Source organism: Phasianus colchicus, chromosome 18 (assembly GCF_987193195.1).
Source record: "Phasianus colchicus chromosome 18, bPhaCol1.hap1.1, whole genome shotgun sequence".
Lineage (NCBI taxonomy): Eukaryota > Metazoa > Chordata > Aves > Galliformes > Phasianidae > Phasianus > Phasianus colchicus.
In genome coordinates, this window is record NC_143453.1 from 6,582,865 (window position 1) to 6,610,727 (window position 27,863).

The following is a 27,863-nucleotide window of genomic DNA, read 5'->3' on the forward strand; positions in this document are numbered from 1 at the left end:
TTTTTTTTCTGCACAAGATTTATACGACTATTTATTTCGTAATAAACAGCAGCCACCACGGCCTCGTGTCATCGAGCGGGGTCAGCAGGGAGAATGTCGCTGCGGGAGGGACGGAGGGAGCTGCGCGTCGCCTGCTGTGCCACTCTGCACTGCTGGCCCCTCGGCACAGCCCTCGTGCCCAGCCCCTCTCGCAGAGCATCCCGCTCCCACCGGAGGGCAGCACACTCCGCGCAATGCCGCTCCCGGCGTTATTGGGAGCGCACGGCTTCGGAGCGCAGATTTGGCAGACGCTGATGGTTGGTGACACGGTGGCACAGCAGCACAGCTCGCTGAGCAGATGATCGAGCAGAAAAGGGGACGCTCCATCTTCGAACCTGATGGCTCGCCGTCAGCTCTAACCGTGCCGTCTCCGCTTAGATGTGATTTACATATATCTCTCGTACCGCGGTTTAAGTATTTCCCCAGGGTGAGGGAATGAAGAAGTTTCATTATCACTACTTAGGAAGAGCTGAGCGTTCTGCTCTCGGCTCAGGCTGCATCATAAGATGAGCTGCAGGGATGATGCAGCTGCAGGCAGGCTCCATCCTTCTTGACGGAGGTATTTGGGAACGATGCAATTTGCCATCTCCACAGCCGTACAGTCATGCTGCCCAGCACAACCCCAGCTCCACCGCTGTCCTGGCTGCAAGGCTGGGATTTCCCAGTGCAATGGGAGTTAAACCAATTCCCCTCTCCCCGTGCAAATTCTCAAGTCCTAAAGGTGCAGATGTGCACACAAAGGCTGTGTGATTTTAGGGGCTGTGTGTGAAGTGGGCCTATGAGATGCACTCCACAATGGCTTGGTAGCAATGGGGACACCGTGGCCATGATGGTGGTGATGGGGACACCGTGGCTACAGTGCTGTCAGTGTGGGCACCACAGCCATACTGCTGGTGACAGGGACACCATGGTGGCATCATAGGATCACCCCCCATGCTCCTTTCACTGGATGGTGACTCAGGGCTCGAGTAGCAATTGTACAGATCAGTGCAATGGAAGTTACAACAAAGGTGTGATGACAGGACCAGCACCATAGGAAGGTACTATAAAGGAAGAGGATTGCTCACCTGTCTCAGAAGATTCCAGGTTCACAGACAAAAGCTTCACCAAAAGGGAATCTCCAGAAAGAGATCCTTCCCTAGCAGCAGTCAGCCCTTAAATGAGGTCTAAGAGGTGCAGCCAGGCTCCACCCCCTTCTGATCACACACATGAATTGCCTTCACCTGTGTTCCCATAGCTGACCAGCTCCTTTTCCCAGGTGCTCAATCAGTGCTTCAGGCCGGGACTCAACAGTTCCCATACAGCCTATGTTTGCCTCATGCCCACCCCCCTGTGCCCTGCAGCCCCCTGGGCGCAGCCCCCGCCTCCCACGCTGCCGTGCCGGCGATGACAAACCCAACAAAGGGAAGAGAAAAGCACTTGTCATCCAGCACGCGGAGCGAGGAAGCAAATTTATTTTTAGATAAATCTAAGGCTTAATTTGTGAAGCTAATATCAATCAAAATGAGAGATGGGTTTTTTTAAGTCCTTTCGCAGCCGTGCCATTTATATTGCCTGTCTCTCCTCCTCACTCTCAGCCAGCAAAGGCGGCTGCGAAGTTTAATATCAGCCTGGCGTGCGCCTGCCTCAAAAATTATGATGATTATTTTAATAGGAAGATATTTGTGGAGCAAAAAAGCTGCCCTTCCACAGGCAGGGAGGGTGCTGCCATGGAGGTGGCACTGCCCCATGTGCTGGAGCACAGCTCAGAGCGCTCCCTCCCATCTCCATCCGGCACATGGCCGGGCTGTGGCTCTGCTGGGTGTCCCCATGGACACTGCTGTCCCTCTGGTTGTCCTTTTGCCCCAATTCCTCTTTGTTGCCTTGACTGGCTGTTATGCCTGCTTGCTGTCCCCACAAATACATATGGCAGAGTGCGACCAAAATGGATGGAGCTGCTCTGCCAGGTGCAGTGATGGGCCATCCCTGTTCCCATCCCTGTTCCCATCCCTATTCTGGTAGGTTTGGGAAGAACATTTGTACCCGTATCCTAATGCAACCCACTTATCACTCGGGGTGGGAAGCTGCCAATTTTATGGGGCAAATAACTTCACACAGATGGGGAGCAGTGCCACCAGTGCCACACACCTGATGGCATCAGGTGGGGACACCACTGGGCTCAGCGCTGCCCCAGTGCACGTGGGGCCATGGCCCCTAATCCTGGGGCTTTGGCGCACACCCCACACACATGCGTACATCTTGCCTGGTGCCATGGCTGGATTAACAGATCAGAGTCGTTAGGAGGTTATTTATAGGTGCCCCTCCATGCCCTAAAATCTGCGGGGTGAAGTCGGGCTGGGGGTGGGACAGCGGGTCCCTATAGGGCTGGGTGAGAGCCACAGCAAGCAAACAAAATCCAGAGCACACATCCAGTGACATCCTGGTTTTACTTTGGGAAAAACACCATCCGGACACACAGCTTGCAGGTTTTGTGGTTTGGTTTTTTTTTTTTTTTTTTCCGTTTTTTTTTTTTTTTTTCCTCTCGTTTGTTTTCTCTCATTTTTAAAACAATATAAGTGCAGACAGCACTTCTCACAGTAGAATATAATGGTCGATTTTAGTATAAAAAAAAACATTCTCAGAGATTTGTAAATGCACTTAGTGCTTGAACAGGCCTTTCAGGGATACAGTACCTCTTTTCTGAGCACAATCACCTTGGGTTTCCTCGGGGTAGTGTTCCTGTTTCCTTGACTCATCAAAAAACATTTTGTGATGCTTTTTTTAAATGAATAAACCTATTAAGCACATAATTACACAGAGTGAATAACGGAGCAAAATGAGCATTTTTGAACTGCTTAAAAAAAAAAAGAAAGAAAAGATGAAGAAGCATGCCATGATCCCACAGTGGTGCGATGGCTGGATGCAGTACTGAACGTCGTCCTACATACTGTCTGCCTCTAGAATGGAACAAAGGTATAACAGACAGTTGAAAAAAGAAGGGGAAAAAAAAGGAAGGGGAAAAAAAAGAAAAAAAAAAAGAAAAAAAAAAACCCAAAACCTTGGAAATCTGTACCATGGGCGCAGTGCCGTGGGCTCATCATCCCCCTCGTTGGCCGGCACCCAAGATGCGCGCTGTGTGCAACTGAAAAAAATGAAAAAATAAAACAACAAAAAAAGAAAAAATCTGTTCAAGTTTTCAAGTGTTCTTCTTAAATAGTGTCCAGGCTGTCCCCAGTTATGAGCTTTAATCAAAGCAGTGCAAGTTACGGACTTCAGCTAAAGGTGAGCGCGGCGGGACCCTGCCTGCAGCCCGCGCCGTGCGCAGAGCGGAGCTCCTCTCCCTGGATAGCAGCAACTCGTAGCGATTCCCTGTTCACATTCGTGGAAATAAAATGATTTCTGAGCTATATAAGACAAGCATTCCTTCATCCTTGGCTTCCAGCGGGCGCACGCGGTTCGATGAGCCCGGTTCCATGCCAGTACCTGCGGGACCCGTGTCGGCAACTGACCCCAACCAACCCCATCACCCCGCAACGGCCTCACGGTGCCGGAGGGCCCGGCCGCCATCCTGGCTTTGGGAAGAACAGCAGCTGTCCCTTATCTATAGACGGGCAGGCGGATGTGGGCGTGCTGGTGGTCCAAGAGCCTTGGCACAGACACGGTCTCATAGCCCTTGCCCAACATCTGCTCCTTGATGCAGGGCGGGTGGATGTCGTTGATGAGATACTCCAGCGACTGGAGGCTGCTGCTGAGGATGGAGGTGTTGCAGAGCGCCTTGCTGGGCAGCCCCTCGGCTGGCGGCACGCCGAGCTCACGTGGCACGGGGCCCAGCTCGGGTGGTGGGTTGTAACAGTCGCTGGTGGGGGTCACCAGGACGCTGTTCCACGGCGGCACGAAGTACTGCCCCACCGCGAAGTTGCCGTGCATGCAGTTCAATGGGGATGAGCTCACCTTCTCCCCTGCCGGCCCGTAGGGTCGCGAGGCGGCCGCGCAGGCTTCGGGCGACTTGCTGAGGGCCCCGCTGCCCCCACTGTACACCCGCAGGTGCTGCTGCTGCTTCTGCTGCCACAGCAGGTAGTCCACGCCGTCGGGGTAGAGCCCCGCTTTCGGCCCCAGCGCCGGGGTGGAGCCCAGCGGCAGCTCGGCTCCCTTGCGGCACTCGGGCAGCACGGCGTAGGCCGAGGCCATGGCGGGGAAGGCGCCGTGCTTGGCCGGGCTGGGGTGGGCGGCCGGCAGCACCGGGCAGGCAGGCTGCGAGGCCTGGGCCTGGCACTGCTGGTTGAGCTGGTAGATGATGCTCTGGATGGAGGGCAGGTTGGAGGGCGGCAGCGCCAGGCCACGGCCCGCCAGCGGCAGCGCCGAGCTCGCCACCGCCACGGTGGGGGGCACGGGGCCCTCCAGCTGCTTCTGGTGGTAGCTCAGCGGGCCGGCGCAGGAGGGGCCTGGGGCTAAAGTGCTTGAGGATGGGTAGGGAGCGACGCCGGCCTGAGCAGGCGACAGCTTAGTCCGCTTGCCCTCCGCGTTCTTCACCACGCTTTTGCTGGAGGCTTTGACGATGGCCAGGAGGCCCTGGTAGCCGCCGGCGTGCACGGGGTAGGGGCTGTAGCGCTGCCCCGTGGTGTCGTACCCATTGACCGTTCGGTTAAGGTGCTTGTGCTGTGGGACCCTGATGTTGGTGGGGAAGATCTTGATGGTCAGCGGGCTGTTGGCCACTTTCTGTGCATAGGCGTCCAGCTCGGCAGGGCTGGGGTAGCGCGGGGAATGCATGGGTGCTGCCGTCTCGCCTGCGGGAGCAAAGCACAGCATCAATCCCACTCCAAGGCCCCTTCAGCCTCACCCCCTCCTCCTCCACATCCTCCTCCTTTTCCTTCTCCAGCATCACCCACCCAACAGAAAAGAGGTCACGGCACAAACCTGCCCCCTCGCGCTTAGAAAGTCACTTCTAAGTGGCCTAAAATAAACCCGGTGTGGAGAATGGAAATGTCACTTTACCCAACGGGGGAATCTTTCTCTGAGATTGGATTTAAACTACATTATACAAGCAATTTCATGGGTGCTTTGCGCTGCTACGAGAACCTCACCAAAAATGGAAAAGCATTGCATTTACCAGCCATAAATCAGCAGTTCCTATAATGAGCACAAAAATGTCACTTTTATGCAATTTTACAGATGAACAAAACTGGTGAAATTAACTGTGGTAACCTACTGTAGTCAGCAAAAGCACTGCAGAAAAAAAAAAAAATTATATATGTATATATTTTTGTTCCTTTCAAACTCTTTCCCAAGCAAGTTTCTGCCATTCTGGTGTGAAAACTCATTTGTCGTACCCATTATACTTTCATTTGGAGTTTATCTTGAGTATCCAATGAGCCACCAACTGTGAAAATGATTAAATCTACAAAATCTATCTAATAGATGGAATAAATTAGGTGTTTAAAATCTGCACATGCGTGCACACGTCCGTGCCAGCACGTGTGTGCAGTGGTGGGCTAGGTTGGCTTCCAGTTCCTAATGCAGCACTGTGTTGGGACCCCCGCACGGTGCCCATGAATTTGCCTCCATCCATGGAGTTATTGCTGACATTGCCAAAAAGGAGGCAAAGGAGACAGGCCCCAAGGGTTTCTTCCATGGATCTATCCACTGTCCCATTGCCCAAAACATCCCCACATCTCCCACTGTGGAGAGGGCTTAAGCACTGCCATTGCCTCAAATAGTTGCCAGCATGACCGGTAGCCAACAGCCATCCTCAGCCCACCCCATGCCAAGTGCCACCATGGAGCCCAGCCTTCCCAGGGACCCTTCCTTGTGCCTGCAAGAGCAAGGCTCGACATTAAAAGCAGCACTTAGGGGGATGCTGGGGCACTCGCACCCTTGGGCCCTGGTGTACAACACCCATGGAGGAGTGGGAACATCTCCAGGGATGCAGGGAGCGAGGCCATGGATGGCCACCCCTTTCCTCTCCATTAACACGGCACACCAGTAATTTAAAAGGCAGAATGGAAGAGTGTTCACCGACCATTTCTCCCATTAAGTTAATGTTATGGGCTTTTTACAGGTGTCTTAAATAGACACTGTTATTAACGAGTATATTAAGCCAATTAAAACCAGGGTCTTTGAGCAGGATTTAATGTTACAGCCTCTAGCAGCAGAATACGGGCATTGCTCATGCTGGGCAAACCCACCCAGTATGACCAGTTCTGGGACCCGGTGGGGACTGGGGGCACCTGCCCAGCAGCACCATGAGCACCATGCATCTGCATTCCCCTTCACGCCGGCACCGCTGTCCTTGGAGGTGGCAGCATCGTGAATGCTCAATTAACATGACACTAATTAGCTGGTGACACTTGCAGAATCCCTAATGAACCCATTCCACGGAGGGAAGGAGGAGAACACTCCTTTCTGAGCAAAAAAAAAAAAAAAAAATTAAAAACAAAAAAGGGGGATGGATGGATGGATGGAGCAGCATTGCCCCACACATCACCGCTCGCCGATGGCCCCACGCACGGCTGCCAGCTAGCCGAGGGAGAGCCAGGAGCCTCCTTTGTCGCCTTCTTTGCACCAGCTGGGTTGGATTTGACAAGTCACAAATTCAGTGTGTTGTCACATATCAGGGTGACGCACCAAACCCCCACTGGGAAAATTACAGAGCTACCAATTTCCAAGAGGTTCCTGGCGCGCTCGTGCGCGCTGCTGGTAAGCGGCTCCCCCTCTCCGGAGTAATTACTGCTTTCTAACGGGCTGTAATTACTGCGAGATGCAAACTCTCCCGAAGCACCGCCGTCACCCGTCAGGCACAGACAGCCCGCCCGACGCTCAGCCGGCCGCTGGCAGTTTTCTCCCCCCTCCTCTTCTTGAAGCTGAACCTTTGGGGACGTCATGCTAAAGGTGGGGGCATGTGGTGCAGCCCCCTCTGCTCCCCATGGTGAGCACTGGGCATGCTGAACTGGTGAGCAGCTCATCCACGCAGCCACAGGAGGAGGAGGAGGATGTGGATGATGGAGGCAGCAGTGGCTCAAAGGGCAACCTGCACAACATGGGTTAGTGGGCAGGGTGGTGATGGGCTGGCAGTTGGGCTTGATGATCTCGGTGGTCTTTTCCAGTCTTAACACGGCATGGTCTGATGGCTGGATTTGAATGAAGGTCTTGGAGGTCTCTCCCAATCTTAATGATTCTATGAGCAGACATAGTGGTGATAGGTTGACGTGATGATCTTGGAGGTCTTTCCCAATCTTCATGATCACACAGTTCTATGATTCCCATCCTCGCAACACCCATTGGTGCCTGCCTGTCCCACTGGGTGCCACTGGCCATCTCCTGCCTCCTCTCCCTTTCTCCCCAGATAAAGACAACACACAGCCAGCGTTGGGTTCCCCCTCCCTCCCTGACCTGCTCTATTTTTCCAGCCTGCACTCAATAACAGCTAAATAATTGAATCTGCTCAGCAGCCAAAGATTTGTTTTGAATTTTATTGGAATTTTAAATTGTTTTGTTTCTTCAGTATTTTATTACTGTAAATGGAAAATGCATCGCCCGCAGTAATAATCCTATGGCTTTTTATATTACTCCAAGCTTCTGCTCAAAGCATTATTGGAAAGCTAGGCAGAAATGAGAAGCCATTATAATGGCAGCATAGGCTTATAAGATTACGCCTCCAGCTAAACAACTTTTTACTTTAGCAAATTGGCCACCAAATTCGGTTCAAGACACAGATTTAAAACCTGGGCCCTGACAACGCGGCAATCCGAAATAAATCTTTGTTTATGGATTGGGGCAGCCTCAGCCCTGCTGCGCTCCGAGGAAAAGCCTGTGCAAAATGTCTGACAAAAGGCATGGGAACGCTTTGGCACCGGTGGCAAGAGAAACTGGAGGAGCTGTGCCATGGTGATGGGATGCCCCCAGCCAAAGCAGTGTCCTTGCTCTGCTTTTGGCTGCACAATTCTCAGCGCAGCACCTGCTGCATCCAGGCATTCCCAGCTGAGGAGAGGACAAGCAGGACATCAGAGCACATGGAGGGGACAAGGGCTTGGCAGGGATGCGGTGGCAGCAGCCAGCACCAGCGATTGCCACACACCCCACGGGGACATGGGGAGGCTCCACTCCTTCCTCCCAAAAGGAATTCCATTCTGGAAGAGCCCAGAGCTCACTCAGCTTTGGGATGAGGTGCTCTTCTCCCACGTAGTGGGGAAGTCACAGCGACTTCAAAGCTCCTAAAATAGACCAGCAGTCCCCTTCTCTCTCTGCAAAACAGCGAGCAGATTTTAAAAACCTAAATATTTGCAGAACACTTGGAAGAAAACAAACAAAGCGTGGTGAGTGTTGACAAATACAAAAACCCCTGATGCTGGGGTCCCAAGTTCCTGTTGACAAAGCTTCACGGGTACCAGTGGCACCATGTTGGCACTGGGGGGACACACGGGGACACGTGGGGACACGTGGGGATGCTGCCCTGGCCGAGCTGCACTGGCACTGCCCTTGTTACACGCCTTCCTTCCTTCCCTGTCGGATTTTGCCGTTTTCCACCCTTTGAAGTGCAGCGGTTTCTATGGTGATCGTGTCCCCAGGATGGGTGGTGCAGAGGCCACCGCCGCGTGGCGGATGCAGCAGGGGAAGTCTGCACCTGCGTGGTCCCCAGCCCCCCACCAGCACTGCCCGGGGTGCACAGCAGCCCCACGGCATCCCTTGCTATGGGCTCTGCCACGCATGAGACCCCCTGCTTGCAGAAGTCCCACCGTTTGCAGGAGCCCCCTCCATTGCAGGAGCACCCCAACTGCAAGAGTCCCCGTTACCGGGAGCCCCCAGCCCCGCTCTGCACGCAGCTGCCACAAAGCCTCCCCCAGCAGAGCCGCCCCGGTGAGAGAAAAATGCGCACCGGCTTCAAGGTCTTAAATTAAAAACAACTACAGGAATAATAGCTGGAGAAATCCATCTGAATAAACGTAGGTGGCAAACCTCGAGCGGCAGCCGCGCAGGAGCCGTAATGTGCAAAGACAACAAAATTCATGACAAAGCACAAAGGGAAGAGCAGGGCTTTGCCATCCCGAGATATTCATCCATTAACACGTTCCCTTTTTAGGCTGACATGTCATTTCAGACGGGCCTTTTTTCCTCCCCTTTATTCTCTCCCTTGAAGGAGCGCGCGGCTTTGCCGAGGCGTTTGCTGAATTGGATCACCTCAGGGCGAGCACTTTATTATCTGCAGTCAAAGCGTCACCACAAATACCAGTCTACACACACATGTGTCACTTTCTATTTGTCTCCTCGCCGAGGTATTAGCACCGCGCGCTGCCGCGGCACCGTGGCCAGCAGGCGTGGGGATGCTGGCTCTGGGGACATGCTAATGTCACCTCTGTGTTGCTCTGATGGCACCACAATAGCTCCCCTGTTTCACCCCAACAGCACCACGATGGCACCCCAGTTCAAATCCAATGGCATCCCGGTGCCACCCCAATGCTGTCCCCAGGGGCACCTCAAGGCCACCCTATTGTTGCACTGATGTCACTCTCATGAGACCATGATGCTGCCCTCATGCTGCCCTGATGCCATCCCAGTGCCACCCCGCTGCTGACCCAGTGTCATTGTGACGCCAAGCCAATGCCATTCCTTGGCTGATGCTATGCCACCCCAGTGCTACCCCACAGCTGATCCAATGCCATCCTGATGCCATCTCAATGCCACTCCTTTGGCTGACCCAATGTCATCTTGATGCCATCCCAGTGCTATCCCATGGCTGACACAATGCCATCCGAATGCCACCTTGATGCCATCCCACCATGCAGCCACCAATGGGAGGGACCCCTACACAGCCCTGCAGCTCACCCCAGCCCCTCACTCAGTTACTTGGGCCAGGTGCATGCCAATGACAGCGTTTTAACATAAGATCTGTTTCAAAACTTGGACTTTTCATGCCAATGGCTGGTGTGACCGATGGAAACCAGGGCACTGCAAAACTCCTGAAGCTCCTACAGTTCCCATTAAGGCACCGGTAGCAAAAAGCCCTGCAATAGCTGAGAACGAAAGAGCGATGAGGAAAAGTCTGAATGCAAATAAAAATCACTCATGGGATGGGTTATCAGGGGCTGAACGCACACAAAGGTTCAGGCCCAGCTCCATCCTTGACAACCATGGGATCTCACCTGTAGGCTGACCCCATGCCCACTCACAGCTCCCCCACCCATCCATCTCCCCCTGCACACGTGACCGATCGAAAGTGTTTTTGCAGCATTTCCTGGCAGGGAAAGTGCAAGTCAACAGCACATTTTGGGCATGGCAGTTAATTGAACTCTTTTTTTTATGGCACGTATATAAATACACAGAACCATCATTAACCGATCCCTTCCAGAAACTGAAAATGAAAGAATTAATCTTATTTCACTCATGTGTAACCCCTCATGAAATTAAAATGATATTTTATGGGTGTGTACAAAAGCAGAGCTTAGCTGCAGCTACTTTAATGAAAATGCCCTTGGTGTAAGTAGAATTGTGTAATGAGAAGCCATTCAATGCCATTTGATTCCACATGCAATTAAAGAGTTTTATCACTCAGAGGTGAGTTGCCATGGGTGCGTCCCATAGTGCACAGGGACATTTGGAATGCCCCAAAAACAGCTTGGGACCGACATGCAATGCACAGCACAAAGCTGTCCCTATAGCATCCGACCCTACAGCTGTGATGTTTGCAGCACAAGGTGGCATTTGATGTGAGCATGTCAACCCCCTTTTGTTCCACAACAGGATTCGGTAAACAAATGGCACTTGTTATCTCATCTTTCTAAAAGGCATCTGCAAAAAATAAAAAGGGAGCAGACGAGGAGGGAGAAAACACAGCTCAGCAAAGCTCTTGATGTGTGAGAAACAGGTGGGGTTGTTCCACAGCCCTCTGGTGCATCAAAGCAAGGACACAGCATCCCCCTTCTCTGGGGCTGCAGCGCTCAGAGGGACTGCTTTGGCCCTCCCCATCTTCCCTGCACTGTGACATCAGGTGCTGCACTGACCTATGGACCCTGAACCAAGCATCCCCAAGGGGATGTTTTGGTGAAGCTGATGGGCACTGGGACCGAGGTGAGAGCATGCAGCCACAATGCCCATATTGATGGTAGAAAGAGTGAGCAGAGCCAGGGAAATATCCCCCTATTTGCAGCTGGGCTGCAGAGTGGAGCAACCTTTCCAACCAGCCTGGACTACCCTGCAGTAATGGGGCAGCTGGGAATAACGAGACGAGCCTGCAGCTGTCAGCACCACAAACGAGCAGGTCGAGAAAGCACCAGTGGGACAAATCCAGCAGGAATGGAGCGTGCTGCCCTCCCAGCCAGACCTGCAGTTCACTGGGGCATCTCTCAACCCACAGCCCCAGGGCTGCAGCACCACGAGCCCCTGGGCAGCCCTGCAATGGGCAACGCAATGAAAGTTGTTGCACTGGGAGTTCACGTCCTAAAGCTTAAGAGCTCAAGGAGCTGCCCATCCCTCCTGGCTAAATATTGATCCCATCCCACGGCCCCCCACTGCCCGGCCAGCTGACGGCAGCGCAGTGAGCTCCGGAGGTGGGCACACAGAAAGGAACATTTAATTAAATATAAGCCATCGCTGCAGAGAGCAAGTAAAGCAAAGAGTTTGGCCAAGCTGAGAATGGTACTATTTGATTTATAATTTAAATAAAGCTCAGGATTCCTGTAATGCACACGGAATAAAATCAAAAGGGAGCAGCCTGCTGGAGTTAATTGGACGTGATATCTTCCCAAGGATGCTGCTCCTTCCAAAGCTCCTACTCCCTGCTGGAGTGGGGCACCGTCCCAGTGCAATGTCCAGAACACAACACCAGTGACAAAACCTGGCTGCTGCTGTGAGCATCATGGTGCCATCACCCAGAGTGGATGCAGTGGATGATCAGAGGCGGCTGTGCCGGAGCACGGAGCACCATGTGCTGGGACTGGCGTGCAGGGAACAACCAGGGGATGAGGGTGCTGGGGCTGTTGGCTCCCACCACGGGCAGGAAAATGAATCCGCTCACCTTCTACGTGAAATTAATACAAAAATTAATCAGTGGCACCGGCAGGGTAATAGGATTTCACAGTGGTGCTGGGCCAGACGGCCAATGTGCCGAGAGCCAGACTCATTTAATATCGACAGAAACAATGCCAGAGGACAGAAATAAGACCCATAAAGATAATTACTGAGATACTCAGGAGCAAATTAAGTAATCAGAGGCACTTCTAAATTGTGTCTCGTTTTAAGAAAATGCTATCTTGTCCGAATAGCCAGGCAGGCGCTGCGGGACGAGCTCCTCCCTGCCCCGCTTACCGCAGGTGCCATAAATAAAGAAGGGAAAATTGTATTCAAAACCAGATGCGTGGCCCTGAATGTCACCTGCAATTTAATTTGAAATAGCAGGAGGCAGAGAGGAGAGAGACATGCTGTATTTTCCCATAATGAGCGGAAACATACGGTCAGCTAAACTTTGATTAAGGTGACCTGGCCAGCGGCAAGCACACTGGGAGAACGTGTCTATGAGCAGTGCACACTGAGGACGGGGGGGAATGAACCCCAGAGTGTGGTTTTGCCCCAGTGCCTGTGCAACTCCCCATCTGCTTGGGTTTGGTTGTGGCGGCAGCTCTGCAAGCCGCCCTTACTGCCAGGGATGCAGTTTGGGGATCCTGGGGCTGGGGAACCCTTTTGGGATATGGGTGGCTGTCACTGCTGAGGGTGCTTTGCTGCATGGCAGCACCACATCCAGGCTCCAGCTCCCCAGACCGTGTTGTTTTGGCACCTTCTCCATTTCAGGAGCTGGGAAATGACATTTCAGCAGGATGGGAAATGAGAGGGACCACTGAATCCCCTGCACCAGGCCATGGGGTGGTGCTCCTTGGCATCATACCAAACGGGCTGTGACAGCCCCCAGCCCTCAGCCACTCCTGGGATGCACTGGGCGCCCACTATAGGCACAAATGGGTGCATCCTGACCTCAGCATCACAGTGGGCACAACACAGAACAACCGGTGCTGCTCTCCTGGGGTTCCCCAATGAACCCCACTGGGGTCTGCACTGCAGGCCCTGGCCTTGAGGGCACAGCTCCACTCATTAGCACATGGCACCAAGAAGCGCCGGGAGCCGCAGCCCTCGCGCCAGCCCTGTGCTGCTGCTCAGGCATGACGGATTAGGAATAATTTTACAAGAGCAACATTCATTTTCCTTCCAGACACTAATAGGGAAGAGACCTGAGCAGCACGGATTCAGCACAAGCACACGGGCCGTGCCTGCTTCACCGAGAGCCAAAACCTCAGTGGTGCCTGGCACAAAGCACTTGGGGTCACCGGTCCCATCCATCCTGTGCCCCAACACAACAGCCTCAACTCCCACGTGTACCCCTGGGCAATGCTGGTGCCACCCCGTGCCAGTGGTGCCAGGATGCCCAGGTAGAGGGGAAAACGTCTCCGGGAAAATACAGATCATTAAACAAATGCCTAGGGGCTGTCACACACTAACAAGCAGAGCTTTAGCAGCTGATTTGTCTTCAGCCTGCAATGTTTAAAAATCCAACTGAGACCAGCAGAAAAATATCCACTCCCCTCTTTAAAACACACATTCATCACTTGAGAATCTTAATGCGTCTTTCCCAGCCGGGGAGGTCAAACACGCCTGCCTAAAGCAGGCTCATTAAATATACATTTAATCATGGTTTGGATTGAGAGACAAAGGCTGGGAGAGACAGGTGCTTTACTGGAGTGACCTTTTGGAACCCATTTTAATGTAACTAGTTTACAGCTTATCTGAAAGGCCAGCTCGTCGGGAAGGCGAGCTGCAGCAAAACTGGGAAAGTAATTACGGGGGGAAGGGATGGAGAGAAAGGAGGGAGTGGGGGCTGGAGGTCTGGGAGCTGTGAGCAGGTACCGGACATTGTCTGCCTTGTGCTTTGCAGGCAGTTGCATGAGATTTTCTGAAGTTCCACTTATCAGCCCCAGTGACCCAATTTAATTTGCTTATCTTGTCTTCTTCCTCCCCCAGCCCCCCACCCCCGCTTCTCCTGCTCTTTTTAATTATCAGTTAAATAAATGTCTTTTCCAATAAGACAAGGAGCATCAAAGCAGCAAGCGGCGCGTGCGTGCCCTGGGGATGCTGAGAGCGAGGCACCAGCTTGGCTCCAGAGCATCCTGGACATGGGAGCATCCCATACCTGGGAGCATCCTGGATCTCAGAGCACCCCACATCTGGGAGCATCCCAGATCTTCAAGAAATCCAGATCTCAGAGCATCCCATGCCTGGGAGCACCCTGGATTTTGAAGCACCCCAGTCCTCAAAGCATCCCAGCTCTCGGAGCACCACGGATCTTGGAGCATCCCAGACCTGAGAGCATCCCATCAGCCCCACGATGCTGCACGCAATCCCTCCCCACAGCCCCGGGCACTTACACTTGCGTGGCTCCAGTGCCTTGTTGGGGTTGGGACAGGCCAGGTGCTGCCCAGGTGGGTTCTGGGTTCGCTGCAGGCACGCCAGCATGGTCTGGGAGTCCTGGCCGGCCGCAGCCGTACCGTGCACTGCCAAGAGAAGAGAAACAGTGGTAAGGAGGGGGGGCTCCAGCCATGCACTCGCACCCACTGCTGGGCAAAGACTGCATGCATGGAGGCTGGGAGCTCTCGCACCCACTGCGCAGGGGCCTTTGCTCTTTTGGAGATAAATAAATAAGTATGGAAGCCTTAAATAAATATGAAGCTCTATAAAATAAATATGAAGGGCTCAGTGGGTGGTTGGTGCTCCCCGTGACGCTTTCTGCTCTTCCTGCAGGAAACAGAGCAGCTCCTCCTGCTCCCGGGGACAGCTGCAGCCATTGGATGCACAGCAGGGATTCGGCCTTCAGGCAGCAAAATCCCACTTGGGTCCTGAGGTGTGCCAAAATCCGGCTGGGAAATCTGCAGGGGTCAGGCTAAAGGCACCTCCACCCCTGATCTGTGAATTGCACGTCCTGCACACAGCATGTCCTGCAGGAACCACAGTGAATGCCTCCTGCTGGCACGGCAGCAGCACTGTGCACAGAGCGGGCAGTGATAGCAAACCCATCCTCAACTGCAGCTTCTGGTCCACGTGAGGTGTCAGGGCTGGATGTCACAGAGGGTATCTCGCTTCTCCAGCTCCATCGCAGAGCCTGGTGCTTGGAGTGCTTAGGGTAAGCATTGCTCACCAAGCTCCATCCTCACCCCTTGCAATGCTCCCTCACATCCACCTGGTAGCAAACTCCTGCCTACCTCTGAACTGACCAATGTGGGCTTGGGACCACAAGCTCCTGCCTCATCCCCAGGGTGGGGACATGGTGGCCTCCAGCACTGCAAAATTCAGGAACGGAGATGCTGAGAGCAAGATGTGAGGAGCAAGAGGCGAGGAAGAGCCATCACACACAGAGCAGGTGTCTGGAGAACCCAAATGGTGCTGTTTTCTCCTAATAATGAAGTATTCATGAGTAAAAGCCTTTTTCACTACTTTCTTAAGATACTAATTTCACAACAAGCGCCTTGTTACCATGCAATTATTCCAATCTTGCATTTCTCCCAGATTCCATCTGTCCTAGCGCTCTCTAAATGAAAGACAATCATGTAACCACCTTTCATTATTCACTATTTTACTTTCAGCAAAGGTACCCTGAAAGAAATGATTTCCTCTGAAAGGGACTTTTATTCAGTTTCAAAACCAATTTTCTCCTATTACTGTCTTAAAAAAAGGAGGAGGGGGGGCAGGGAGGTGTTTTTATTTCGCGCATTACATATCCTTTGTTAATGCAGCTCGCAGTAAAAGCAGCCGTATCCATTTTCTGGCTTCGATTTCTGGTAATTTTAAAATATGCCATTACAATCAGGCAGAAATTATACAGTTTGAAAAGAGAATGAAGTGCTTCTTATTCAGAGCCTGAGCACACTTGACTGCTTGGGAGTTGGCGTCGACCCACCGGGACCGGGCTCGGCTGCATCCCCCACTCCCAGCGGATGGCTTTGGCCATGGGAGCAGGGATGGGACCCTCACCCTGGGCTGTCACCATCCAGATGACAGCAGCAGACATCGCCTCAACCCCAGCGCTGCCCCAGAAAGCCACCAAGTCCCTGCATCCCATACGGGTGGCTCGGGTTCGAGCCTGGCACCAGGCTGAGTCCATCAGCCCCCCGCACAATGGGCATCTGTCCGCTCGGTGGCATTTTGTTAATGCTGCCCAGAAAAGCCCTTGAATCAGCTGATGGGAATTGGACGCTGCGCCGTTCAAATGCTTACCGCCAGCTTAGTTAGCTCCATCTGCATTTGAACTAATTCCAATCAGCAGGATCCGATTTAGTTCAAGCTGCTCTGGCTCTTTCATGGCAAGAAAGGCAACACTCAGCAATTTTCTGCCCTGCCCCGAGTCGCACAGCCCCTTCCCAGCCCACGGCCACACAAATCACAGCAGGGCAACGGGCTGAGGATGGAGCTGCCCAGCCCTACAGCCCCACGGTGCTGCTGCAAAGGGCCCCAGAACCGCTCCATCCTCCTTCCACTGTTGGGATGGGGACAAGGACAAGGCTGGCCCTGAGCCAGCAAGGCCCCAGCAGGTGCTGTCACTGCAGTGTGCCAGCACAGGGCACGTCATCACCCATCACCCAGGGGCGTGCAGGGAGCAGGAGGTGGCACTGCCCTGCTCTCATAGGGTTGGGGACGCAGCGCCCCCACCCTCCTCCTCCTCCTGCCTCCTTCCCAGCTCCATTCCCACTGCCTCTCTCCCCGCCCCCCACCCTGCTAATTTCCAAGCCCTATCGCTCCATCGGACTATTTATAAACCCAAGGTCTTTGTGACTTTAATTTAAAAAAAAAAAACAAAAAAAACACCCTCTGTGTCTAAAGCTCCAATGACAGAAGGGTTTGGCACCTTCTCTGACATCAGAGGCCGATAAGAAGGTCTTATCTCCTCTGAGAGCCCCACGAAGGTCCCTCCAGCGAGATAAGGCCAGCGCAGCTGTCGATAGAGGCTTTCATAGGCGAGGATTTAGATAAAAGAAAATGTGACAGGAGGGGGGGGAAGAAAGGGAACTTTCAAAGTCTCAGCCTGAATTGGGTCTGTGCCGTTCCCCTCGGCAGAACAATGAATAAAGGGGATTGCAGAAGCTGGCCCCTTGTTAGGGAAAGAAAGGGCCGTGTCTGCTGCTGCCGTGCATCCCTGCCCAGTGCTAACGAAGCTGAGAGGGCACCACGTCCCCAGCACACAGCCTGGCTGGGCAGCGGGCATAAAAACCACACAAAGGGAATCTGGGGGTGATGGAGAGGGGCAGAACGGGGATGCTACATGACCTTGTCACTGAGTCACACGGGGCGTCTGGCAATGGGAACGGGGCAGGAGGAGGACACACCGCACGATGCCGACAGCGCAGTGCAGGAATGAGTGAATGCAGGAAAGGTCACCCTGCGGTAAATCACGGGGAGCGTGAGATAAAATAGAAAAGAAAGTTTGATGACACCTTGCCCAGGGCTGCAATAAAGCACGGCACAGTGCTGCTGGCCGCCCACGACCTTCCCCCTCTGCACTGCAAACGTCTCCAGCAGGGCTGGGCTGAACCGTGCACCCTGCTCCCCTCCGTGCTCCAGCCCCAGGCCTTTCAGGGGGCCCTGTTAATAATTAAATGTTAATCTAAAAAGCAATTTTAGCTGCGGTGCTGCAGATCTGGTTAGAGATTACATTAGCATGTAAGAGTCAAGGGTAATTTTCTCTAACCCCTCTTGTGATCTTTAAAACCCGCAGATCTTAAAGCGACACCAGCTCCTCTGATTAAAATTGGAAGCTGGGGTTTGTGGTGGATAATGATGCTGAAAGTGATTATTCTGGGTTAGGGTGTGGGGTGCAAGGCTGTGCGGTGCTCTGTGGGAATGCACGAGCAGTGAGGCACACGGATGGGATGCTGCTGTGCGAGGAGCACATTCCCCAAGCTCAGGTTCGAAGCCACAACCCAAAACCAAGCAGGCACATGTGTGAGGCCTCGTGCTCCAAACTGCTCCATCGCATGGGGGCTGGGGACTGAAGGCAAAGAGGGAGAATGCAGAAGGGAGGCACCGGCTGCTGCCCAGCACGCCATGCGTGGGGACAGGATGGTCCCTGCATGGGGACATGAGGACAGGCATGTGGCCTCAGTGCTTGCTCAGAGCAAGGCTGCCCATTCAACACAATGAGCATCTCTGCCCAGCACCTGCCTTTCCTTACATAGGAAGCATCTTGCTGCCATTTCCCCACCCTCTCCCCTTTAAGAGCCTCCAATCCACACCGTGACCGCGAGCAACCCAAGGGAACAGCAAGGAGGTGGGGACTGATGGGCATGGGGACCAAAGGATGTGGGGATGGGGATTGTAATAACGCAGCTCCATCCCAACGGAGCCCCAGGCAGCTGCTGGGACAGGGCAGCAGCACAGCCAGGCTGGCACTGCCTGTCACCAGCATCACCAGCTGCAACAAGCACCCGAGTGTTGGAGCAGCACGGAGATGAGAGGGAGCTCTGAGCATCCTAGAGTGGGAGCAAGCCGACATGAAAGAAGAACATAAAACCCACCCAATAGCCTTCTGCTTGCATGCAGGGCCACAAAAGCCACGATGACCCTGCGAGCCGAATGGCTGCGGGAGCACAAAGCACAAATTGAATCAGAGGACAGAAGTAAATTGCCTCCTGACTGTTACAAATGATCTGATGGAAGAAATAAGGTATCAGATGTGTACGTAACAATGGAATTAAAAAAAAAAAAAACAATTCGAGTGCTATTGAGCATTTGCAGACATCCTTGCGGAGGGCTTGGGCGGCCTGGTTAAATTTATGTGTCAGCTTTAAGGAGGCCTCTCATCAAATGAGCTATTTTGGGCAGAGATTAAAGATCTATTTTCGCCGTGAGCAGGAACAGCTCTCCCTAACAGGTTAATGATGATTCTGGAAAGCGGAGCAGCCCCTGTGCTGTCTGCAGCCCTGATGGAGATGGGGGCTGCAGGGTTGGGATGGCACCAGGGCTGTGGCGTGGATGGGACACGCTTGGCTTTGTGGCTTGGAGGGTCCCAAGCTCAGCACACAGGGATGCTGGGCTCCATAGCCTTCTCCAGCCATTTTCCATCCAGCACCCCGGGGAATTCTCCCACCAATGGCACACTTGGCTGTGCCATTCGATGTCCCCACCTCCATCGTGGCCATCTGCCCACTGCCAGGTCCTGGGAGGTCTCCAGTCCACAGGGAGCTGCCAAGGACACCTGCAGGCAGCATGTGCTGGATTAGCAGGGCTTAGCTCCGGCCAGCTCAGGAGAGACGCCCACACTGTCGGTGCAGGGAATGAGCGGCCTCGGTGCAGCTGGGGACGGGGAGGAGCACAGGGCAGCCACTACGTGGGATAGGAACGAAACGTCAGCGCCCAACAATGAATTTTCCTTCATTTCCCATTAGAAACAAAACCTCACTGTCCAACAGCTAAAGACGCAGCAGCAAACAGGCCACAAAAGAACTCAAAAGCATCCCCACGAGACACGGGTAGCCACGCAGGGACCTGCGGCAGTGTGCAGCCGAGACCTGTTCCATCCTGAGCTCAGCAAGCCTAATATCCATCCTAAAGCCAAGGCCCACCAAGCCCGAATCCATCCCTTGGAACCAGCCCTGCTGGGATGGGTATGGCTGTGCCCACAGCCCTGGCCACCCATGGCAGCACCGCACGCAGGGCAGCCGCGCGTCACAACCGCAGCCCCGAGCGGCGGTGCTGTGAAAGAATCCAACGAAGGAATTCAGGGTAGATCGCGCCGCCGAAATTACTATAATCAAAGGCTTTCACAAAGGCTTCAAATGCAACCAATTACCCTGAAAAGGCAAGGCAAGAAAGAAAACAAATTAACGTGTTTGCACAGAGCCCCGGCGGCAGCGCGCCCGCCAACCCGCACCCTCCGCACGACCCCGGCCCGGCCGTCCCCGCGTCCCCATGCACACAAAGGGGCTCTGTGCTGAGGTTGTGGGGTGGCCATGGGCAGACCCCCGGCACAGCTCCTTTCAAAGGCTCATTGAGGCCGCCCCGCGCCCGGCAGATGGAGGCCATTCACGGCGTGGGCTCCGCAGCCCCCTGCGCCCGCCGCCCTCGCCTAATTAAGTTATGCTTCGTCTGCGCCGCGAGGCTGGGATGGGGAGTGGGGGGAAGGAAAACAAAAAAATCAACTTCTTCCTTTTAATATCTAAAAAGAGTCCGTCCCCCTAAGTCTATTTTGTAACACAAAGCTCCGGGGATTTAAACCTTTCTCACCCGGAGAGATGGAAATGAATGGCGCTCTTTAATGAGCCGGTTCAGCAGAAAAGATAGATTTCTGAGATTACTGTAGGAATTCTTATAATTGATGTGTACTTTTGTAACGAGGATTATAGCACCATCCGGTCAAGTCACGCCGGCTCTTCCCCCTCCCCTGCTCTGCCCATGCGCCTTCCCCAGGGGGGAGCAGAACGGCTCCCGTCAACAAGAAATTAAACAGCCTTCTCTTATTTAGCCGTAGATAATGCAACGCAACCGCTGAATAGGAAAATAAGGCATCTATCAAGATTTATATATTTGTTTTACAAAGACCTACTTTCTCCTGCCTGTTCGGCGAGGCCAGATGAGCCGCTGAATGCAAAGTAATTAAAATGAACACAGAACAATACGCGAGCCCTCCGAAGAACGCGGAGTTTCCCTTTTATGTTTATAGCAATTGTATGAAAATGTACAACACGGAATGGCAACAGCTGACAGCCGAGATGAAGCAGACATGATTGCGAGTTGGCTTCCTCCCGCAGCTGATTGGCATTAATTGTGCGCGTTTGCAAAGCAGAACAGAAAGTCTGACATTAGCTTCAAGCGAACGTTTCTTTCTAATAGTCTTAATGATTACGACGAGCGCTGATGATCATTGCGGTGCCGTTAGCGGCGCTGCGCCGGGCTGTCCCCGTCCCTATGGGATGCGTGCTGTGGGGCTGCCCCACATCCCAACCCGGGTGCTGCCCACGTGGTAAAGATGGGAAAGCAATGTGCCAAGAACCTCCGACCCGGTGCCTGTTATTAAAAGCTGACTAATTAAACCTAATCCAAGTTTTCATCGCCGGCTCTTTGCTGGGCTGGGTGGTTTGTTGGATGCCCTTTGTGATGCTCAGCGCACGGCCATGACATGCAGGACTCTCCCAGCCCCGACCCATCTAGGTTTGCACTGAATCATGGACATCCATCAACCACGTGAGCACGGTGCCATGGGGCACGGGCATCCAGCTGCCCTCCGGCGTGGTGCAGACGACAGTGATGTCCCCTGCCCTGAGTCCTGAAGCTCTGTGGGCTCACACCCCATAAACCCCACTTATGAGCAGATAGGAAATATTCACAGCCCTTGCTTTATCGGCCATTCCCTCGTAAAACCCAGGGCTGCCATGACAAAGTAGGGCTGCTTTCAGTGTGTCATTAATGGGCACAGTGAGACGTGGCCCCAGTGTCACCATCCATCAGGTTGGGTCCTCCCCAGCCCCACATCCTCAAATGCAGCCCATGGGCACAGCCACAGCTCCGGGCTGTACCACCTGCACTGGCTAACACTTTGCCAGGCTCAGGGAATTCCCACATCCCTCAATCGTTCCCAAATGACAAGAAATCAAGGCATGAGCCCCTCCTCCTTTCCTTCCCCCCAAAAAGTCCGTAAAGAAGAGCTATAAAAATGGCTTGTTATCTCACCTAGCGCGGCTCAGACTGTATGTTATTGCTAATTGGGTATAACATCCTTGTCTTGTTCTGCTCTCTGAAGCTAAATCAAGAAAGCACCACTGCTGCGAACTAATTATATCTCTGGACTGCAGACTCCAGCTTGTCTTTCCCTTTATTGAGTTAAAAAATGGTCACTAACCTTAATCTCTCATATCCCCAAGCATTAGAGCTACTGAAAAACTACTGCTTCCCCCCAGTCCGTTTTGGGAGAGTCAGAGCACATGGCCGGGGGGGCTTCGCCTGCTCCTGCTCACTGCTGCTTTTTGGCTTTTTCTTCCCAAAGGGAAACTCGAGCTGCTTGCAGGATGGCATTTTTTTAAGCTGAACACTGGTGTGATCGCAGCCACAGCCCTGCAAGAATGGCAGCAGGAGCAGCACCAGGAGCAGAGGGGGCTCATCACCAGCTTGTGCCTGTCCACTGGGATGTCCCCTGCATCCCTGCCCCCATAGGGCCACATCCACATGGGGAGAGAAAAACCAAAGCACAAATGCCATGCACAGCCACTGTGCTGAGCTCAGCATAGAGCCAGCCCCGTGCCCCATTCTGGGGCAGCCCATGCAAATGCTGTTAATTTCTCTTTGAAAAGCCAAACTTGGGTTCTCTCCCTCTTCCATGAGCAGTATGAATATTTATCTCTGGCAGCTAAATCTCTCCGCTGCAGGGTATTAAGGCTTTATTCGTGTTTGGTTACTGCTGATGGTAAGCCAGCCCTCACTCCAGCCTGCAGCACGACCGAATGACCCGCAGAAGGCAGATGGTGCAGGGCTGGAGCATCCCCTGTCAGGGACGAGGAGCCGTGCGCCCCAGCTTTACACATGGGGGCAGGGCACCCAGCTCCACCACAGCGACGTGCCCCTCCTCACCCCAGCCCTGCCGTAGGTGCTCATGGGGTGCAGCATATGGGATGAGGCGTGCTTGTTGTTTGGGGTGAAAACGTTGCTCTGTTCTCTCTTGAGCAAAAGGAGTCCCAGGGGCTATAAAAATTCCCAGCAGGCTCTTGTCAGTCTCAGGTCATTAACTTTCTTTCATTGGGAGTTTGTTTACAGGCAGCCATAAATAGCAGCGCCGGTGCTGAGCTCGGGGTCGGGGCTGCGGGCAGCAGCAGGGCGCAGCACCCCGGGGTGCCCACCAGCACCCTGCCCCGCGCCCCCATATGGCACCTGCAGTCCCCAGCCGCCCTCCCACTCACCAAGCTGTCCCCAGCCACCCCGTGTCCCCGCCAGGATGGGGACAAAGGACGAGCGAGCCCTGCGATGCGCCCGGCGTCTCACCAGGCACTGCCCTGACCTCATCCAACGGGAGAAATTAATTACCGAGCTGTCGTCACGCCACGGCGGGCTGCTGGGAGTGCAGTCACCAGTCGCCTCCCACCCGGCGGGTCTGGGCGTGGGAAGGCTCTGTGTCCCCAACCCTCCGCATCCCCAATCTGCCGTTGTCCCCAACCCAGAGAAGACCTCGGAGATCCCCCCAAACCCAACCCACCCCCACCATTGCCCGCTGACCACGTCTGGCAGTGCCACATCTCCACGTTCCTTGAACACCTCCCAGGACGGTGAGCCCACCAGGTCTCTGGGCAGCTGTGCCAATGCCTGACTGCTCTTTGGGAGAAGGAATTGTTCCTAACGTCCAACCCAGCAGCCCCATAGCGGTGTGTGAACGCACCGGGTGCAGCTCTCACACGGGGACGTGGCACCATCCGGCAGCACTTGGCTGCACGCAGACACCAGTTAAACATTTACACCCCATCCCAGCACTGCAGCCAACGGGGCTCCCTGGAACTGCGAACCAGGAAAGGAGCACGGGGTTCACCAACCCCAACGGTTTTGGGGTGAATGGATGCCATCAGCACGGCCTGCACCGGCCCATGGGCTCACCTCTGGGCTCATTCCATGGGAAAAGTCCACGGCCACAGCCAGCTTGGATGGACGGATGGAACCCCAAGGACGCATCACAGGGATCGATGCGCTGCTGTCCATCCCTGGACCAGCACCGGCCCCAACCCCAGCCCTACGCTCCCCCACATCTGGGGAAATATCTGTATTTCCAACCTCACGCTCGCACAACCTGTAATCAGAGCAACACAAATAGCCCCTGCTTCCCATGTAAATTAAAAACACCCATTAGGCAGATTTCAAAAGATGTCAGTAGGCTTATAATTATACACGACATCCTTCCGAGATAAAAGCGATTACCGGGGATGCAAATCACTTAGCAACCAATCAGTGCCCCCAGAGTGCAAAGCACTGACCAGCCATCCATTTTCGCCTCGTCCTTTTATTCCCTGCATCGAGCAAATACAAACACAGATAAAGAGAGGCACAATAGCTCTTGACACGCAAATAGGTTAACATAATAAAGCCAGCTTTAGCCGGCTCACTCGAGGGAGAAAAGCAATTCTCAGGCAAGCAGGAGGTAATAAAACAGGGCTTTTGTGTTCCTGGCTCCCATTCTCACCCCTGCGCCAGCTTTGCTGCATTAGCTGATAGGCATCGCGGTTTGATTGAATTACCTTTCATGAATATTAGCTTTTTGAGGAATGCGCAGGCAGAAGAAGAAGAGAAAGAAGCAACGTCTTATTCTTGCATGCATGCATGAGCCCGATGCAGACGGACACGCACAGAGCCGGGCTGGGAGGAGGGGGGGGGAGGGAAGGGGCTGGGGGTCCCGGAGCGGTGACCACCCCCGGTATGGGCAACCCCAGAACTGGGGGCTCACGGTGCTCGGCCCCACGGATCTGAGCTGGGCAGCCCGGTGGTGGGAAGGGGCACGGCGAGGCCTTAAGGCAGCCGTGGGCACCAAGAGGTTCCCACCACGAGGATCCCACCGTGAGGACCCCAACCCCGATACCTTCCAGGCTCTGGGTACGGGCACAGCACGGCGTGCCAAGGTCGGGTCACCCGGGGCTGTGACTTTGACGCCCAGCAAGCTGCACCTTGCTGCAGGCAGAACCGAAGCGCGGTGCCCAGCGGGCAGCACTGATGGGGACAGCACGGGGACACGGCTGCCACCACCGCGGGAGCCAGCAACACTCATCCAAAGGCTGCAATTAAAATCCAGCACCGAGCGATGCCAGCTCGTCTCCGCTCAGCCACGATGGGCCAATGGTCCCCAATACAGCACCGCTCCATCCTGGGGTCGAAAACCCACGCGGAACCGCTTCGATTGCTCACACGGTGCTCGGCTGCGGCGGGGCCCACGGTGCAGCCCGTGCTGACCTACAAACGGGCAGAGAGCCTTGGGATCCACGCACGGAGCATCGCTCTTCCCCCGCTCCACGCAAGGTCACGAGAGGACCCCGAGTGGGGCTGTTTTTGGGGTGCCCGACCTCCACACCGCCAGGGGGAGGCCCCGATACTGAAAGTTTGGCTGGGAAAGAGGGGGAGGCAGCTTCCACCTGCACGGGGAGAAAGGCGCTCGGGGGGGTGGGAGAGGGAGATATCACTGGGATGCTTTGCTCGCCTGCACGGCACAACCCCGCTGCAGGGGGACGGAGAGGCGCACAGCCGACGAAATCAGCCACAAAATCAGCGCGAGTGGTTCCCAAAGAAAGGCCGAGCTCCTGCCCCGACCACTTCGCACCCACGGCCGCCTCTACACACCCTATATATACACGTGCGCACGTCCGAAAGCTCCCTGCGCAGACAGCCCGACACGGACAGACACACCGAACACAACCTCCCGGCTCCGGGGCATTGCAGCGGGGGGGGTGGGGAATCCTGGGCTCGGCTCCGGCCCCGCAGCATCGGGGTATCCCCACCCCCCCCGCCTCCATCCCGGCCCCACCGTGCCCCCCAACCCGGCTCCCGTCCCCCGTTACCGTCAGAGAACGATCCGGGCCGGCTCCGGTCGCTGCGGTGCGGGGCGCTCCGGGCCGCCCCCCCCGGGCCGCCCCTCCCCGTGCGCGGCCAGTGTGGGGAGGGGGGGGGTGAGCGAGCGGAAAAACCACGGGAAGGTCCGAAAAATTATAAAGAATAAGGTCCAAATACGGGGGAAAAAAAAAAAAAAAAATACGGTCCGGATGGGGAAAAATGGTCCAAAGAGGGAAAAACGCGGTCCGAATCGGGAGAAAATACGGTCCGAATAGAGGAAAAAAAAAATATATCAGGCGTCCAAATGGGAGATAAAAATATTCAAGGTCCAAATAAGAAATCGAAAATTTAAAGGTCCAAATAGGAAAAAAAAAAAAAAAATTAAAGGTCCAAATAGGAGGAAAATAGGAACAGACGTGAAGCCGGTTCACAGGGCGGAGGGAGCCCCGGGAGCGGCGGGCGGCGGGGCCATGGCATCGCGGTTCTCCTCCTCCTCCTCCTCCTCTTCCTCCTCCTCCTGCCGTCCTTTGTGCGCGGCGCCGGGTGCCGCGGCCGCTCAGCGCTCCATGGCGGCGGGGCCGGGCCGGGCTGTGCGCGGGGCGCGGCCCCGGGGCGCTGCTGCCTCCCTCCCGCCCGGCGCGCGGCTGCGGCGACACTGAGCGCCCCGCGCGGGGCCCGGCGGCCGCACGCGGCTCGGCCCCGCCCCCTTCGGCGCGTTGCCGTGGAGACGCCGCCGCGCGTCCTGCGGGGAGGGGCGGGGCTTGGCTGCCACGCGGCTTTTTTCGCGGGAAAATTCGAAGCGGGGTCGCCGCTCTCCTTTCCCCTCCCGGCGTTTGTGGCGCGGGACTACAACTCCCGGCGTGCCCCGCGCGCGGCCGCCGCGCTGATGTGCGTTTGGGCGCCGCGGGGCGCGATGGGAGTTGTAGTTATGCTCAACAGGTGCGACGGGGACTCGTCATTGTGGGGATCCCCGTACCGGTACACCTTGGATGGCCGCCCTCACGGTGCCACAGCCTCCGTTTTCTTTCATAAGGTGCAGTGTGAAATCACACAGGAAAGGTCAGTCTTACCCCACATAACTTGTTCAACCCCATGCCCTGTTCAAGGCTGTGTGCCCTTTTCAACCCCCCACGTTGCCCCACGACCCCTCCCCATGCAGGAGAGCCTTCTGTGCCCAGCTGATTTCCACGTGCTCCTCCAACATCTCTGCGTGCCGCAGCCATCCTCTATTTGAGGGCACAAGCACTGCTTTCCCCACTCCCCTTCACTTGCACTGACTGCTCACTCGTTGTCTCAGCACAGCAAAAGCTCTCCTTCATGCTGTGTAATGTCATCATTGTAGCACATCTCCCGGCTCACAGCCATGAGATGGGCACCATTCCCCTTTGCCAGTTGCTCTTGGTCCCTAACATTTTGCCTTTATCCCAAAACTCATTGCCTCAGGGCAAGCCAGAGCTCACTGTCCTTCTTACTCCTCCAGCTCCTCCTTGCCCATCTGGGGGAGTTTCAGAGGGTTTGGGCTTCCTGCAGAGCCTTCCCAGCCCCTCTGGTATTTGGGTGTATGGAGTGGAGCTGGGAACGAGCAGCACCCATCCCCACTCCTGATCCAGCAAGCACTAAAGGCTGAGAAATTAAAATAATAGCTAGATATGCTTTCAGGAGAGTGATTCCTCTGTGTAATTACAATACGTATTATCCTCCCTGTGAAAATACATTATATTGAATAAATTCCCTCTTTGAGCGGGGCTATTCATACTATTCATTTGTTTCAGTTCAAACATTTTCAGCTCGTCGATCTGGCAGGTCCTCGTGCAGAGCTGGAAGTTCTCTGCAGCTTATTTATCTGCTCGCCATGTTGCAGTGCGGGCTGGAGATAAGAATAAAGCCATTATAGGTTTGTGAGCGGAGCTTAGATTTTTCAAAGATAATTTAATCAAAGCTATTAGGGAGTCAGAAAGAAAGATTGCTTTTTTATTCAGCCTAAAGACGAACCTTCGCTCTGCTTGGGAAATGGTGGGGGCACTCCAAGTCGTTCTCAGGCACTTGAAAGGGTGCCAGGCTGGATGTGGCTCCGGGCAGCCTGGTCTGCTGGTTGATGACCCTGCACATAGCAGGGGGATGAAACCAGATGATCATCGAGGTCCTTTTCAACCCAGGCTATTCTATGATTCTATGATTCCAGGGGAATGGCTGACGGTTGGATTGCATGAGCTTCCAGGTCTTTTCCAACCTTAATCATTCCATGAGGGGACCGTTGGCTGGTCTCCGAGGGGTGGGAATTCCATTATGCCATTAGTTCTGACCTCCTCATTTACATC

The 27,863-nt window shown here is 54.4% G+C and overlaps 1 protein-coding gene across 2 annotated transcripts; it reads right to left on the reverse strand.

The window, feature by feature from the left end:
• Positions 1–2,562: 2,562 nt before the first annotated feature.
• Positions 2,563–26,146, reverse strand: FAM222A (family with sequence similarity 222 member A). Of its 2 annotated transcripts, none has more exons than XM_031592436.2 (3): positions 25,554–26,146; positions 14,418–14,543; positions 2,563–4,802 (listed from the first exon to the last, which is right to left on the reverse strand). In XM_031592436.2, exons 2-3 carry the CDS (start codon positions 14,503–14,505, stop codon positions 3,616–3,618), a joined length of 1,275 nt encoding a protein of 424 aa, XP_031448296.1. In that variant the 5' UTR covers positions 14,506–14,543; positions 25,554–26,146; the 3' UTR covers positions 2,563–3,615. The 2 variants fall into 2 exon arrangements, with proteins under 2 accessions (XP_031448296.1, XP_090008782.1); XM_090152656.1 differs by lacking the exon at positions 25,554–26,146 and adding an exon at positions 15,249–15,418.
• Between the last annotated feature and the right edge of the window lie 1,717 nt (positions 26,147–27,863).

Excerpts from the sequence above, each read along its gene's own strand:
- FAM222A (XM_031592436.2), bottom strand. The coding sequence starts at position 14,505 with ATGCTGGCGTGCCTGCAGCGAACCCAGAACCCACCTGGGCAGCACCTG. Across the intron at positions 4,803-14,417 it reads GGCACTGGAGCCACGCAAGT|GCGAGACGGCAGCACCCATG; the intron begins GTAAGTGCCCGG and ends TTGCTCCCGCAG.